We start from the raw sequence: 14,602 nt of genomic DNA, 5'->3' as shown, positions 1-14,602 counted from the left end.
TGTCCTGGGCAGGAGAGATCTGTGAAAAGAAGCCTCTGGGATACTGGGCAAGGCTTTTTCTTGCATGAGGTGTCGGTGAACCTTTCGATCTCATTTCATAAACGTTGAAACCCTCCTGCATACTTAGATCGAAAGAACTGCATCTGCTGTTCGGTTGAGCCGGACTCGCTGGAGCCTTTGTATGCGAGTTCAAGGATTTTGCAGTCTGCACACTTGTGTTTTTATAAATTAAGCTCCTTGTCAGTGTCCTGGCTGAAGAGCTCGAACCCAGTAAAGGGGAGATCCAGTATCCTTTCTTGGAAATCGGCCTGAAACTTGGTGACCCCTAACAGAATCTGGTGACCTAGAGGCACTTGTACAGCCATGCCAAGAGCCGCAGTGCTGAGATAATAGGACACCTCCATGTCCTTTGCGGACTGGTGTGCTTCTGTGACTTTTGAACGGAAACCCACCCAGTAATATGCACATAGTGAAGCCTCATAATTGCCCAACTCTCTCCACAAGAAGACGCAGTCTGAGAAAGTGTAATGCCAGCAGCGTGAAGAACAAAAAAAAACAAGTTTATTGACTGGTAGGGTGTAGTAGTGAATGCCCACCTTCTTGGCAACTGGTGGAAGCAATGTTGGTTTTTGCCATATCTTGATACACTCACCTACCAAATTGGGCTGAAAGTATGTCGAATTCAACGACAGGACAGAGGAAAAGACCCACTGATCCATTGGAGGTGTCTCCGGTAGCTGAATATTCAAATAACGCATAAGGCCTTGAATGCTGCACTGAAAAGCCTTTGTAGACATGGGCACCTCCTCGAAGTCATCTGTGGAGAATCCATTGCCTTCCTTATTTCCTGGTAGCCCAGGTGGTAATGGAGGTAGTGGTGAAGGAGAATCCTTTAGAAATAGAGATTGTAGCTGGAGTGGCACAGACGTTGCTGGTAAAATGGGTAACATTGAAGGGGTTGGTGGTAAAGGCGCCAAAGGGGCCAAAGTGGAACCCAAGACCAAGCCTCCTCCCAATGCATAAAGGGGCAGTCAATTGTGGCTCACCAGAGGGCCCAGTATTAGCCTTGGTGTAACTGTCAAGAGCAACTCCAGCATGAGGACTTGAAATACCTCGAAGAAGGGATCCTTCATTTGAGGCGTATTCATGGCCCAAGCTTGTAGAAGGTCCTGAGGAGACCATGGGAGCCCCAAGTGCTTTGGGGCACCAAACATGTGGAGCAGAGTAGCCCCTGACACTGGGAGACCTGCCACTCTAGATGATTAGGGTGGAGAAGGGGGGAAGCCTCGAGGTGCCGGAGGGAGAAAGAGTCAGAACCTCCTGATCCTGAAGTGTCCGAGTCTGCCGGAATAGCATGGGACAGTGATTGGCCCAAGTCTGAACTTGATACCGTTACCACCAAGGGATGGAATGCCATCACATTCCACAGCTGTGTCACTGTAATGGGGGCTGAAGAGGTTCATGTGCGACCCTCTAAGGATTGGTGCACAGAACGTAAGACAGCCAAAGACACTTGAGAGTAAAGACCTGCTAAAATGTGCAAATTGGGCCTTGGGACGAGTCTAGGTATGAGGCAATTTACCCTCGGGACAGTGCCCGTTGTACAAGCCCTCACAAAGGCCAAAGTGTCCTTGGAGCTAGGTCCAGTAAAAGATCCTGAAGGATCCTCAGTGCAGGCACTAGTATCAGCCTCCGCAGAGGCCTTGCGTGGGAGCCACTGGTATGATGGATAGCCACGAAAGACCCATGACAGGCCCTCCTGACCAGGTTCACTTACAGCAAAGAGTTGCCTGGTTTGGTTGCCGAAGTGAAAAGAGGCTTACCTACCCCCCTCAAAGCCATGATGTTCCTCAGGTGGTCTGAATTATGGCTGCGAAGATCCCATCCCAGAGCGTCAGCACGTGCTTTCGTGACTTATGTGAAAGAGTGTCACAGAGCACAGCAGTGAAAAGGCCCCAAGCACTCTGAATAAAGAGAGTGTGAGGATCAACCACTCAGAATGACCTCTGAAACCTGTGACAGATGGCACAAAAGCTTGAGTCGTGAGGAAAGTTCAAGTGTGTTTGTTTATTTTCTTGAGGGGTATAGGGCTGCCCCTCTCGCTCGTCTGCTTACAACCCAGCTCCCTAACACAGGCATCTGTAACCCGGGTTAGTTCTAGTTATCGTTAACTCCTAATGTCTACAACCTTCTGGATGATTTCCTTAAACTCCCTCAGGGAGTTCCAAACTGTACCTACTCTAGCAAAAGGTTAGTATTTCTTAAGGGAGTTTGGATAATACCTTGCGCTTACTCCTGTTTTCATGATAGATCATTCACATTCACTCACTCATTCCCTCTCCAATACTCCTTCTAAGAATCCTCTCAGTTTACTCCGTCCACCAAGTCCCTCCGATGTTTCACTTCTTGCCTCCACCCTTTGATGTACCATCTCATCCCAATTCACTTAACTACTGCCCCTCTGGTTGATTCACTCCCAAAACACTCAACCACACTCCTTTCACTCTGTACTATCCATCTCAAACTCACTCCTTACACTAACCTTTCTACACACTTGTTTCACACACAAGTACAGTCATACTGCAGAACCACTATCACTCCTTAACCAACACCTCACCATCTCCAACAATCTCCTCCAAAATCCGCGGTGGTATCTTGTTCATCCTTCACCTCTGCCAGTGACCTCACCCGGTACACCCACAATTTCCTGCTTATATCTTCCTTCACATATCTCTCCTTTTTAGGGTCTTGGTTTTCTTTCCCTATCGAATCTGGCCTGTTTTCCTCACCCCACGGGCATGTATATGCACAGGGAAGCTCTGAAAAGGGGCTGAAGTCCTGTGCATTGGGTCCACAGTTTGTGTTTCGGGAAGCCATCACCCTGACTGTATTGCTAAGTCTCTTATAATTTCCTTGGTGGTTTAGGTGAAGTATGCAGTACTTCCCACAAGTGAGGCTAGGCAGGACTGTGCTGTGTCTGTGATTGCTGCGTATGTGCATGGCTTTCCGCTGCAGTCCTCTCCTTTTTCGCCCGCGGTTCTTTGCAGGCTCTTCATTGTTGAAGAGTTGCTTGGCAGTGCTGGAGGGCTTTTGTTTTGGGTTCGGAAAATGGCTGTCCCATTATTTCTTTGTTTCTATAGGATTGGTCAGGCTGACAATCTGGCATCACTTCAGGTCTGTAACAAGAAGAGCAACACTGATGGACATCTCTGTCAAGAGGTATGGCCAGTAATGGTCTGCATGCAAGCACTGTGGCCCAAGGGGAAGGGTGGGGGCAAGAATTGGGGCGCTCGACTGCCCCCACCCACCTCAATGGTAGGCCTGGCTCTGGACTCTGCATCTCCCAACAAGCAGGCTTGTCTAACCCAAAGGATAAGGTCAAAGACGTGTCCTTGGCACACACTCTGTGCACACTGAAAGCCCTGATTGACCCTGAATACATGGAGAAGGAATCAAGGCCAGTGTGAGGAAAAGGTTAATGAATCAAATAAAAAAGATACTGCGAACAGAGGAGAGGAAAACCTGTGTCAGGCGTGTGATCCATAGAAAGGAACTAAGTACTTGGAGTGTGTGTGGGGCAGAGATGTGGGTGTTGCCGCACATGCAGCTGCATGCACAATTTTTAAAGGGAAACTTGTTGCTATGCTTAGACCTTGGTCCCGTCCCCGCTCCACTTGAATGCCTAGAAGTATAGAAGAGGGGAGAAGGGACGTAGCCGTATAACTTGGCTTCCTTCCCAGTGGAAACTGCAAAGACCCTCTGAAATGCAAATAGGATTTCTCTGCCAGCAAAGAGCAAGAGGCTGTTAGTATCTGGAGGGTAATTCAGAAGGGTTTGGCTACATCCCTGCCGAGAGGGGTTTTGTATCCAACATTGCTAGTTCCCAGGCTTCTGGAGGGAGACTGAATAAGCCACTGGGTGTATCCTATGACTGTGTCAAGCCTTAGTACCCTGACCCTTCAAGGGACTTTTGGGAGTCATTCTCGCTTTTTGTCACTTTCCTAACATGCTCAGTTCTTTTCAGCTAGGGTTCATTAAGGTTCTTCAAAAGAAACCATGCACAAGACTGGTGATGGGCTGGGCAGCTTGTGGCATGCTCACTAGACACCCTTTGAGGCTTGAATCGCCAAGGTGGCGGCATCTCCCAGCACACAATGTCACCTCACTTCCATTACCCAGCCTCTAAACTTGACTTTACCAGACAGGTCCTACTACTCAGACTATATTATTGGCTCTGAAGTACTGAACTTTAACCGGCCAGATAATACACTGGGAAAGGAGAAGGCTTGTACAGGTCTCAAGAAAGGTCTGAAAATGGCTAAAATGAGAAAACAAGGGCGTCTGGTGAACTCCCCTCATGAGGTTCGTGCATCGCCTTTGTTTCTTTGCTACAAGAGCACCCACAGCTCATGCTAATAGAGGATTCTCTTCCTAACATATGCTGAAAAGGATGATACCTTTAAGGATGAAGACTCCATAGAAGGCAACGACGGGACTACTAAACTACAACAAACTGCTGAATATTATTGTTCCTCAAGCTTGGCACTTATTCTTATATACTTGTGTCTTGAAAGGCCTGGTATACTCTCCTGCCAGGGCTTCTTTTACTTGTGACTTGTAATGCCTGGTATACCTCTCCTGCCAGGACTTTCTTTCAGATGCACATTTGTGTAAATTAGGGCTGCCTGGTATAGTCTCCTACCAGGGCTTCCTATACTCGCATTGCGCACACTTGCAAACTTGACAGTCTCTTTTTATAACACTGTCTGGTTTCTTGAAGTCATTTGGCACCTTTCGTTCCGTCTCACTCATCTTATTTGCTTTGGTTTCCCCGTGGCACCATTATTTGAATAAATGTGCACACTTGCAACTTTGACAGCCTCTTGTTATTATATGGTTTGGTTTCTTTGAACTATATGGCACCTTTCGTTCCATTTCATTCACTGCATTTACTTTAGTCTCTTTCGGCACCACTGTTTGCATGTACCAGTGTCGAGTCTTCCCTCAGACGGACTCACTGAGTTGCTGCAACGGGAATAGCTCCTCCCGCAGTGAACATGCAACGACCTGCAAGCATCCCTGTGTCTTCTCTGGGGCTTGCTGCCTCTGCTGTACGGTGCTCATCCTGCTTGCGTGTCTCGGTCACCGGCTGCACGCCTTCCTGGACTCCAGTAGTACAGAGTCTGCTTTCCGGTAAAGCTGCATGTCTGGATGGTGTCCCCTTTACTTCGGCGTTCCCACAGCTCGCCGGGTTGGGCAGTCTTTATCCCCCGGTTTCTCTCCTGAGTCGATTGGTTCAGCAGACCTCACTTCTTGTTGGCCGTCCCTCGGCCAGCACCGAATGGATAGACGTATTCCATACTGATACAAAGTATTGCACAGGAATAGAGCTCAACCCCCCTCACCCTGGTATGAAAGACAGACAAATCACATCCCAACCTAATACCCCTGCAGGCGTCCCAATCAACAAAAGAAACCACAAATCCAACAAACCCCTTATGCCCCTCCCCATGCTACAACCCGACCCCCACACCCCAACTAGAAGCCCCTTTCGCCAGAACCCTGTGCAAATATGACATGAGAAAACCAAATCAACCATGGTTGGGGTCACTGTGAGAACAGCCAGAGCCCCAGTCAAGCCCCCGCCTGGAGCACGCCCTCCACAGTAACTTCGGTTGTAGGAAACTTAACGCTAGAGCAGTGCTGTCCGGTATTCAAATGGGAAATAAGGGACCACCTTTTCCCTTTCGTCCAGTGCGTGCCAGTTCTTGAGCATTGCTGATGGCTTCAGGTGAGTTGGAGCCCTGCGTTTCGAACTAGACGGGAGCGGACTCCCGGCCACATCATGGGCAGGACTGTTTGGATGATCAAGACACCGGTGAGATAGAAGAACAAGTTAGTTCTTACCTTGTAACGTTCTTTCGACGGGATATTCCTCCGACGTATTCCTCATTTTAGATATCTCCTTCCAGCTCTGCTGGCCTCGGAAAATTTTTTCTCTCTTGAGGGCGCTGCGCGTCAACGTCCTCCGAGTCGATGTCCCTCGACAGCCGCCATATCGACGTCGACGTCATCCTGCCTATAACGTCTGCGCGCAGCGTCCGTTGCTCAGTTCCGTTTTGTAGCCCACAATAATACTTTCTGGACTAAACTAATCACCCTGAAGGAGCGTAAGCTGCAACAACAAGGGAAGTAGAACTGCGGGGATGGATGGGAGGGTCGATGAGGAATACGTCGGAGGAATATCCCGTCGAAAGAACGTTACAAGGTAAGAAGTAACCTGTTCTTCGAAGGGATTGTGTCCTCCGACGTATTCCTCATCTTAGATAGGCTCCCATAGCAGTATTCTATTATCGGAGGAGGGAGTACTGACTTCAAGCTGTCTTCTATTGATGAATAGAATGCAGTACAGCCCTTCCAAACCTAGTCTCTTGACTGGAGGAGGAATCCAAATTGTAAAAACGTGTAAAGGTATGGACAGACGACCATGTAGCGGCCGCACAGATGTCTTTAACCGGCACGCCTCTTTTGAGGGCCGATGAAGCTGCAATACCTCTGGTCGAATGAGCCCTAAGGTTTTGAGGGGGCTCTTTCCCTGCCAGTTTATAACATTCCAGAATGGCTAGAATGATCCATCTGGAAATGGTCTTAGTTATTGGTAACCCCAGCTTGTGACCGGCGTAACCTACAAACAGCTGGTCTGCCTGTCTTATCCTGGCTAGTCTACTGATGTAAAAACTTAAAGCCCTCCTAGGGTCTAGCCTGTGTAACCTCTCTTCCTCTTTCCCCGGGTGAGGAGGAGGATAGAAAGATGGTAGGGTAATCTTCTGAGTGATATGGAATTCAGAAACCACCTTTGGGAGGAAATTAGGCTTCACTTGCAGGACAACTTTGTCTTTGTGAAATATTGTGTGAGGGGGTTTACAAGAAAGAGCTTGTAATTCGCTCACCCTTCTAGCAGATGTAAGTGCTATTAATAAAACAGTTTTAAGGGTAAGGAATCTTAACGAACAAGAATGGAGAGGTTCGAAAGGTGTGCCCATCAGGAAAGTTAGTACTAAGTTTAAATCCCATAGGGGAACTTGGAATGGTCTTGGGGGATAAACATTGGTTAACCCCTTTAGAAACTGTATTACCAAGGGTAATTTGAAATAGGATGGTTCTTCCGCAGTACGCTTAAAGATGGATAGCGCTGCGAGATAGCCCTTAATGGTGCCAACCTGAAGGCCTGAATTTGCCAAATATAGTAGGAAGGACAAAACCATTGGTGTACCACATGAAAAAGGGTCGATATTCTGTTCTCTACACCAGCTGCAAAATCTGTTCCAACGGCAGCGGTATAAAGACTTTGTTGCTGGCCTCCTTGCCGAAAGCAACACCTCCATAACATCATCAGGGAGGTCCCAATCCTTGTACCTCAGCCTTTCAGAAGCCAAGCGTGAAGGTTGAGGGTTTTGATGTCTGGATGGAGAACCCAACCTCCCTTCTGTGAGAGTAGGTTCTCTCTGAGTGGAAGTCGAATTGGAGGGCAGATGGACAAGTCTAGAAGGTCCGGGTACCACGTTCTCCTGGCCCAATCCGGGGCAATTAGGATCATGGTTCGCCGGAATCTTCTTAACCTCCTGATCATTTGAGGAATGACAGGGACCGGTGGGAACGCGTACAGAAGCGGAAACTCCCAGTCCACTATGAACGCGTCTCCCAGAGCTCCTCTCGGGGGAAATTCCCTTGAGCAGAACAGGTCGCATTTCCTGTTTAGGCTGGTGGCGAACAGATCTACCTGAGGGGTTCCCCAAAGGGCGAAGATCTCTTGAAGGACTTCCTGAGCTAGCTCCCACTCGTGGGAGACTGTGCTCTGCCTGCTCAGAGCGTCCGCTGTCAAGTTCTTCTCTCCGGCTAGGTGAACTGCCGATAGAGAGATTCCTTCTTGGATTGCCCAAAACCAGAGCTGCATCGCCTCTCTGCACAGGGGTAGTGATCCTACGTCTCCTCTTTTGTTGAGGTAATGCATGGCCACAGTGTTGTCCATCATTATCAGGACGTTCTTCCCTTGTAAAGCTGGCAGGATCGCCTTCAGCGCAAGTCTGATGGCTCTCAGCTCTAACAGGTTGATATGTAGTCTGGACTCCGATGGAGACCAACGACCGCTGATGGTCAAGTCGTTGGCGTGGGCTCCCCACCCCGTGAGTGAGGCATCCGTGACTACTGTTATCTCCGGCCAGGGTTGCCAAAACTGTTCTCCTTTCAGAATGTTCTCCTGACAGGCCCACCACTGAAGGTCTCGAGCCACCCTGCCGGGAACCTGAAGAAGATCTGTCATTCTCCCTGAGAATTGTGACCACCGAGTCCTCAGTGCCCACTGGAGGGATCTCATTCTCAGGCGAGCCTCTGGCACTAGGAAAATGCAGGATGCCATGAGGCCTAGCAACCTCAAAAAGTCGAAGGCTGGGAGACGTTGGGCATGTTGGAACTTGGTAACCATCTGTAGAATATCTTGAGCCCTCACCTCTGGTGGCGAGGCTTTTCCCAGGGAAGTGTCCAGGATCGCTCCTATGAACTGGAGTCTCTGCGATGGTATCATTTGTGACTTCTTTAAATTGAGGGAGAAGCCCAGTCCGTGAAGGAAGTGGCACACGTGATTTAGCTGGATCTGAGCTTGTTCCGAAGAAACAGCCCTGATCAACCAATCGTCCAGGTAGGGGTAGACGTGAATCCCTTCCCTCCTTAGACTTGCAGCCACTACCGAAATTAACTTGGTGAAGACCCTCGGGGCGGAGGTCAGCCCAAATGGCAGCACTCGAAATTGATAGTGAGAGTTGCCAATTGCGAACCTCAGGTATTTCCTGTGTTTGAGATGGATAGGCACATGGAAATAAGCGTCCTGAAGGTCCAGAGATACCAACCAGTCCTGGAACTGAAGGGCCTGGAGGATCTGAGAAAGAGTGACCATCTTGAATTTGCCTTTTCTGAGGAATTTGTTCAATTCTCGCAAGTCCAAGATGGGTCTCAGTCCTCCGTCTTTCTTTGGAATGAGAAAGTAAGGGGAGTACCAGCCCTTGTTCCTCTCCGCTACAGGTACCGGTTCTATGGCACCTTTCTCTAGCAGGTCCAAAATTTCCTGCAAGAGGAGCGGATCTGGTGCTTTCTGAGAGCTGATCCCCGGTGGATGACTGAGGTATACGTAGGAAAGGCAGGCAGTAACCTTGGGCAACTGTTTCCAATGCCCAAGCATCTGACGTGATAGCCTGCCATACTGCCAGATGTTGAGTCAACCTGCCTCCTACAGGTGTCCTGTGAGGGGAGTCCTCAGAGTGGTTTTGGGGCGGCTGATGCAGATGCCGATGGTAAAGAGGCACCTGCTGTTGCTGCGGCTTTTGAATATCTACCCCGTCCACCTCGGGTAGTTCTTCTTTGTCCCCTTTGAGCCGGTCGTCCTCTACCTCTTCCGAATGCGGAGTAGAAGCGAAAGGACTTGCCCCTCGCAGAGGTTCTTGTGGGACGAAAGGGAGTCTGACGGATTGCAGCTCCTAGGGATTTTGCTGCTGCTTTTGAAGTTTGCAGTTTCTCTAAACTGTCATCCGCCTTTTTCCCGAACAAAGAAGAGCCATCGAATGGCATGTTCAAGAGCCTGGCTTGCACATCTGGGGCAAAACCAGACTTTCTCAACCAAGCGAATCTCCTGGTTGATGTACTTGCCGCCATTGCTCTGCTGATACTGCCAGCCGAATCAATGCCCGTCTGGAGGGATTCGCACATAGCGTCTTTACCGTCCTGTATAATATTCAGGAACGCATCCCTTTCTTCTCCCTCCGGGATGCAGTCAGCCGCTGTAGAAGCACACTCCCAAAGTGTATGGCTGTACCTAGCAAGGGTGCAAGTAGCATTCACAGATTTTAACGCCATGCTACATGCTGAAAAGACTTTCTTTGCCATAGCATCATATTTTTTATCGTCCCTGTCCTGTGGGACGGTAGGATAAGCCGTCTTGACATCGGTAGAGGATGCTGCCTGTACCACCAGACTTTCTGGGGATGGGTGTTTAGACAAAAACTCCGGGTCTGTAGAAGATACCCTGTACTTTGTAAACAGTTTTTTATTTACTGCTGGTACGACATCTGGGGTTTCCCAGTTTGTCATGATCTTCCTCTGAAGAGCTTTATGAAAAGGCACCACAGGATCCTCCTATGGGCCTTTGTCAAGAATATCCGTGAGGTCATCTTGTTGGAAAGATTGTGAAGGTGCAGACCACCCCATGAACACTGTGATTCTGGCCATTAAGGCTCTATAGGGGGTTTCAGCATGCTCCCCCGGGTCTGGCCTAGCAAACTCCACCTCAGGGGAAGTGTCTAACCCACTTGCCTCATGTAAGGAATCATGAAGATCCTTTAACCTGCGTTCTTCAGAGGAAAATTCCTCTCTAATTGGGGTTACAGGTCGCTGCAACTCAAATGTGTCTTCCTGTTCAGACAATTCACCCTCTTCCAAAATTGAGGACATAGTTCTCAATTGTTCTGAAGTCATAAAGGGAGTAAATCCCATTTCCAAGGCAGAGGGTGCCGAACTTGTCATTATCGGCCTCGAAAACGTCGATGTCGTCGACGCCGAAGGCTTCGAGCGTGGCGTCGAAAACAAAGGCGGAGGCCTCGAAGACCTCGACAGAATTGGAATTCTACTCGACAATCTCGAAGCCATCGACGTCGAGGACCTGGGGATAGTCACTGGGTGTGTCGTAACCGTGACTTTTCTTGGCGTCGACGCCGGTGTCGAAGCTGGCGTCGAGTCGACAGACCCGTGTGTCGAAGGTCCCTTTGACAACGGCGTCGAAGACATCGACCTCGGCGTCGACGGAACCCTCGTCGACGGCATCGACGGAACCTTCGAGGAAGGTTTGGAGGTCATAGTCCTACTCGAGGTTTCGAGACGCGCTCGAGAGGTTTCCTTCGCCGGGTACTGCGACTCGCGGCGTTTTTCGACCTTCGGGTCTTTCGACCAGAGCATCGCTCTTGGCAGTCTTCGAGGGGGTCGAGGCCGCTTTCTCGAAGACGCTCATCATATTTTTGCGGAATTCCTCCCATTCAGCCCGGGAACTATGTTTCGTGGGGCAAGGGATTCTTTTTGGCGAAACAGAGGAAGAGGAAGACGGAGAAGGGGATCTTCGACGTCTCCTCTTCGAGTGCTTCGATCTCGAGGAGTGATGAGACCCACTCCGAGACCTGGAGCGCGAATGGTGACGAGGAGACGAGTGTCTCGACTTCGTCGACGAAGAAGAAGCTTTAAAAGTCTTACCTTTCTCCAGCTTCCCCCTACGCTCCTTCAGGGCCTTAGCTGTCATGGACATACAGTCCTCGCACTCCGAACAATGGTGTTCAGCTCCCAAACACCACAGACAAACTCTGTGAGGGTCAGTCAGCGACATCTTTTTCCCACAATCTCTGCATTTTTTGAAGCCGGATCGAAGAGTTGTCGGTTCCGACGAGGAAGCCATCGAGTACGGATCGAATGACTCGAGGTAAATAGGATTAATCTGACAAGAACTGAGCAACGGTATTCTGAGGCACTGAGTAAGCGCGGAAAAACGGAACTGAGCAACGGACGCTGCGCGCGGCCTTTATAGGCAGGATGACGTCGACGTCGATACGGCGGCTGTCGAGGGACATCGACTCGGAGGACATCGACGCGCAGCGCCCTCTAGAGAGAAAAAATGTTCCGAGGCCAGCAGAGCTGGAACGAGATATCTAAGATGAGGAATACGTCGGAGGACACAATCCCTTTGAATGTGTGTTTCCATCCAGGCCCATGCTTCCTCAGATGTGTGAAAAAGGTGGACCGTTGTCTTGTGGTACACCTTAAGCAGCGCTGTGAAAAAAAAGAGCATACTTGATACCAAGGGATAACAGTTTCTTCTTCATGGATTCAAAGGATTGGCAGGCTCGATGCACTGCCCTAGTATAATCTGTAAAGAACCCAATCCGATTCCTGTTGTATGTGATCGGGCCCTTAGCTCTTGCAACGTGTAAGAGGGTAGTAAGTGAGCAGAGATGCCCCAGAAACAGGACGACCCGTCGGGACATGGTGAGTCCGCTATATAGAGAAGAAGTTCAAAAGTTTTTTCAGGTCCATCAGCCATTACTCTAGAAAAAGTTCCATGCTGGACCCTTCCTCTTTCTGTAGAAGCCCAAGAATACGGAGGTTGTTACTCCGCAATCGGCCATCACTGTCCTCCGCCCTGCTCTCTGCAGCATTGAGTTTTTGCGAGATGGATGCTAGTTGCTTTTTCATCCTCTTGAGCGAGTCTTCAAAGTCTGAAATGCGCTGCTCCGCCTTACCCACTTGCGATGACAGTTTGCTGAAATCTTGTTTCAGAAAGGACACCTCTGATGCCAGGCTATCTATTTACCCCTCCACAGAGGACCTAAAGTCCCCAATGGCACTCCTGACATCAGTGAGTGAGATCTGGAGTTTACCCCCTGTTGATCAATCACTGGTCGCCACTGGTTCGTGCATCGTAGGTGGGAGCCACTTACTGTGTAGTGATCCATTTTATTCTGGAGGCCAGCATTCTGCGGCTTGTCTTTCCCCATTCCGCATGTGCGCCACTCGTGACTGGGTACCCTCTGCCAGCAGCCGTTTCCCCCACAAGCCTACTGTCGGCCCTTGTGATGCAGTTGTGGCTTCAAGGGGCTCCCATGCACCTTCCGCACATGCCCCCAATAGGATTGGACTCTGGTAGATCTTGCCCCTGGTCTAGTGCCAGCCCATGTAGCCGGGTGGCCTTAGTTGGGCATGCGGCCACACTCCCCATCAGTGCAGGGCCCTCAACTGTGATCCATGCCGCTCCCGCACACACTCACATGGGTGGCTCCCTGCCTTTGCCTGTAATGTCCGGAGGCTTCCCCTTCCCGTGGTCCTCACCCCTCTCCAGCCAGTAGAGTGCCCAATGATGAAGAGCCACGTTGGACCCATTCTCTGCACCTTCCTACCTCCCTGTCGCAGTTTGGCCTGTACTCAGCCCCCTAAACAATGAAGTTCAGTCTACTGGGCTCACTCTTCCTCCAGTCCTTGGCCAACGCACAATCTGTGCTCTAGATAGAAGCACCCCTGCCGTGAAGGTACTCAGCAGGCTAATATGATGCTTACCTGATGTTCTGCGCTCCCTCAGAGGCAGTGGAAAATCTTAGAGGTATGTGCGCAGGCTATACCCCAGCATATGGCAGTCCGCCGCCACAGTCCAAGGATGACAGCAGTATGTCCGGATGTTACTCGGCTCCAGCGTTGGAGACAACACTCCTTCCTTCACTGGGCATTCTGCTGCATTTTCCCACCACAGCGTCCAAGGCGCTCATCCTCCCTGCCTGCTGTGATTCACGGCAGGCTGCCTGCGCTCCACTTGACAGCCGCTCCCCCTCACTCCCCTTGCGGCACCACAGGAGCCTGGAATGTGCGCAGGGTTAACTCAGCAGGTCTGCGCCAGGACAGCACACCCTTCAGGGAAGGGCAGCAAGCCGGGCTGCAGCTCAGCTCTCCAAGTCTTGCAGCAGCCGGGGCTCACGCCTCCTCAAGAGCTTGCCCAGCGCAGGAGACCTGCAGACAGCAGTGCCCTCTTCCCTCGCCAGACTTCACAGACACGTTTCCAGAACGGATTCCGCCGAGGCCCGCAGTCTCTCAGGCCACCGGCCAATGCGACTACAAAATGGTGTCTGCACCCTGTTCCAAATTCGGGTGTGTCTGACCAGATTCTCTCGGAATCGATTTCACCCGGAAAGCGGTCAGGATGCAGCAGGGGCACTCCGCCACGATCGCGGCAGAGATTCACTGGATTAAGTGAGTTTAACAGGATATTTGCAGCAGGATGTTGGCGGCCCAGGCGGAGCTCGTGAGGCTCACGTCTCCATGTGTCGGCTGTTCAACAGCAACCCCCTACTCACCAACATTTTGAGGAAACAATGACCCACAATCACATGAAAGGCAATATACATAAGTATGAAGACACTTTTTAGGTGTAGAAATAGAATGGATTAAGAGCAACAGCTTTCAATTTGCAGACCATTACTGTTATACTGAAATCTCATTTTTGTTTACCCAATCCCAAATTGAAAATAATATATGGCCATACACAAAATAACAGGACCATATTTTAAAGACTATTAATTATTGAAGGAGAATTTTTCCTTGCATTAATCTGTACGTAACAAGCAAATGAAGGTGCCAAAGCACAGGAAGGACAACAATGATGCATATACATTTGTAAATAATTGTAAGTATGTTTAAAAAAAAAATCACTTACTAGTTCTTGTACTTGACATAAAATTCTTCTTCAATTACAATTCCAGACGATGTCTAAAAGGCAGAAGTTAATGGTTTAGCTTATCCACAACAGAATCATTTCATTAAACTATTTAAAACAAGACTACCAACTTACTTCTTTCTTCACAATCCTTGATGAAAAAATCTTGTCAACTATTGAAGCATCATCTTCACTCGGGTTCTCCTAGGAACATGGATAAGTATGATTAAAATACAGTATTTTGTTTCCACTGTAGACTAATAAGAGTTTGTATAGTTCCTTAAGACCATAACATTTCTAGAGATTCTAAACTATTAC

The 14,602-nt window shown here is 49.5% G+C and overlaps 1 protein-coding gene across 8 annotated transcripts in view; it reads right to left on the bottom strand.

Annotated features, from left to right (window-relative positions):
* Positions 1-14,602, bottom strand: part of CHD9 (chromodomain helicase DNA binding protein 9) — a 3,201,601-nt gene that overhangs the window by 2,453,468 nt on the left and 733,531 nt on the right. For all 8 annotated transcript variants that reach the window (XM_069639531.1, XM_069639523.1, XM_069639522.1 and 5 more), the window contains 2 exons: positions 14,420-14,488; positions 14,285-14,337 (listed from right to left, as the gene is read on the bottom strand). In XM_069639531.1, coding sequence (XP_069495632.1) covers positions 14,285-14,337; positions 14,420-14,488 — 122 coding nt within the window. The remainder of the gene's footprint in view (positions 1-14,284; positions 14,338-14,419; positions 14,489-14,602) is intronic.

This window comes from Ambystoma mexicanum, chromosome 1q, assembly GCF_040938575.1.
Source record: "Ambystoma mexicanum isolate Mex_15411 chromosome 1q, UKY_AmexF1_1, whole genome shotgun sequence".
In the NCBI taxonomy this organism is placed as follows: Eukaryota; Metazoa; Chordata; class Amphibia; order Caudata; family Ambystomatidae; genus Ambystoma; species Ambystoma mexicanum.
Note: the sequence above shows the minus strand (reverse complement) of the source record. Positions and strands in the feature narration are given on the sequence as shown.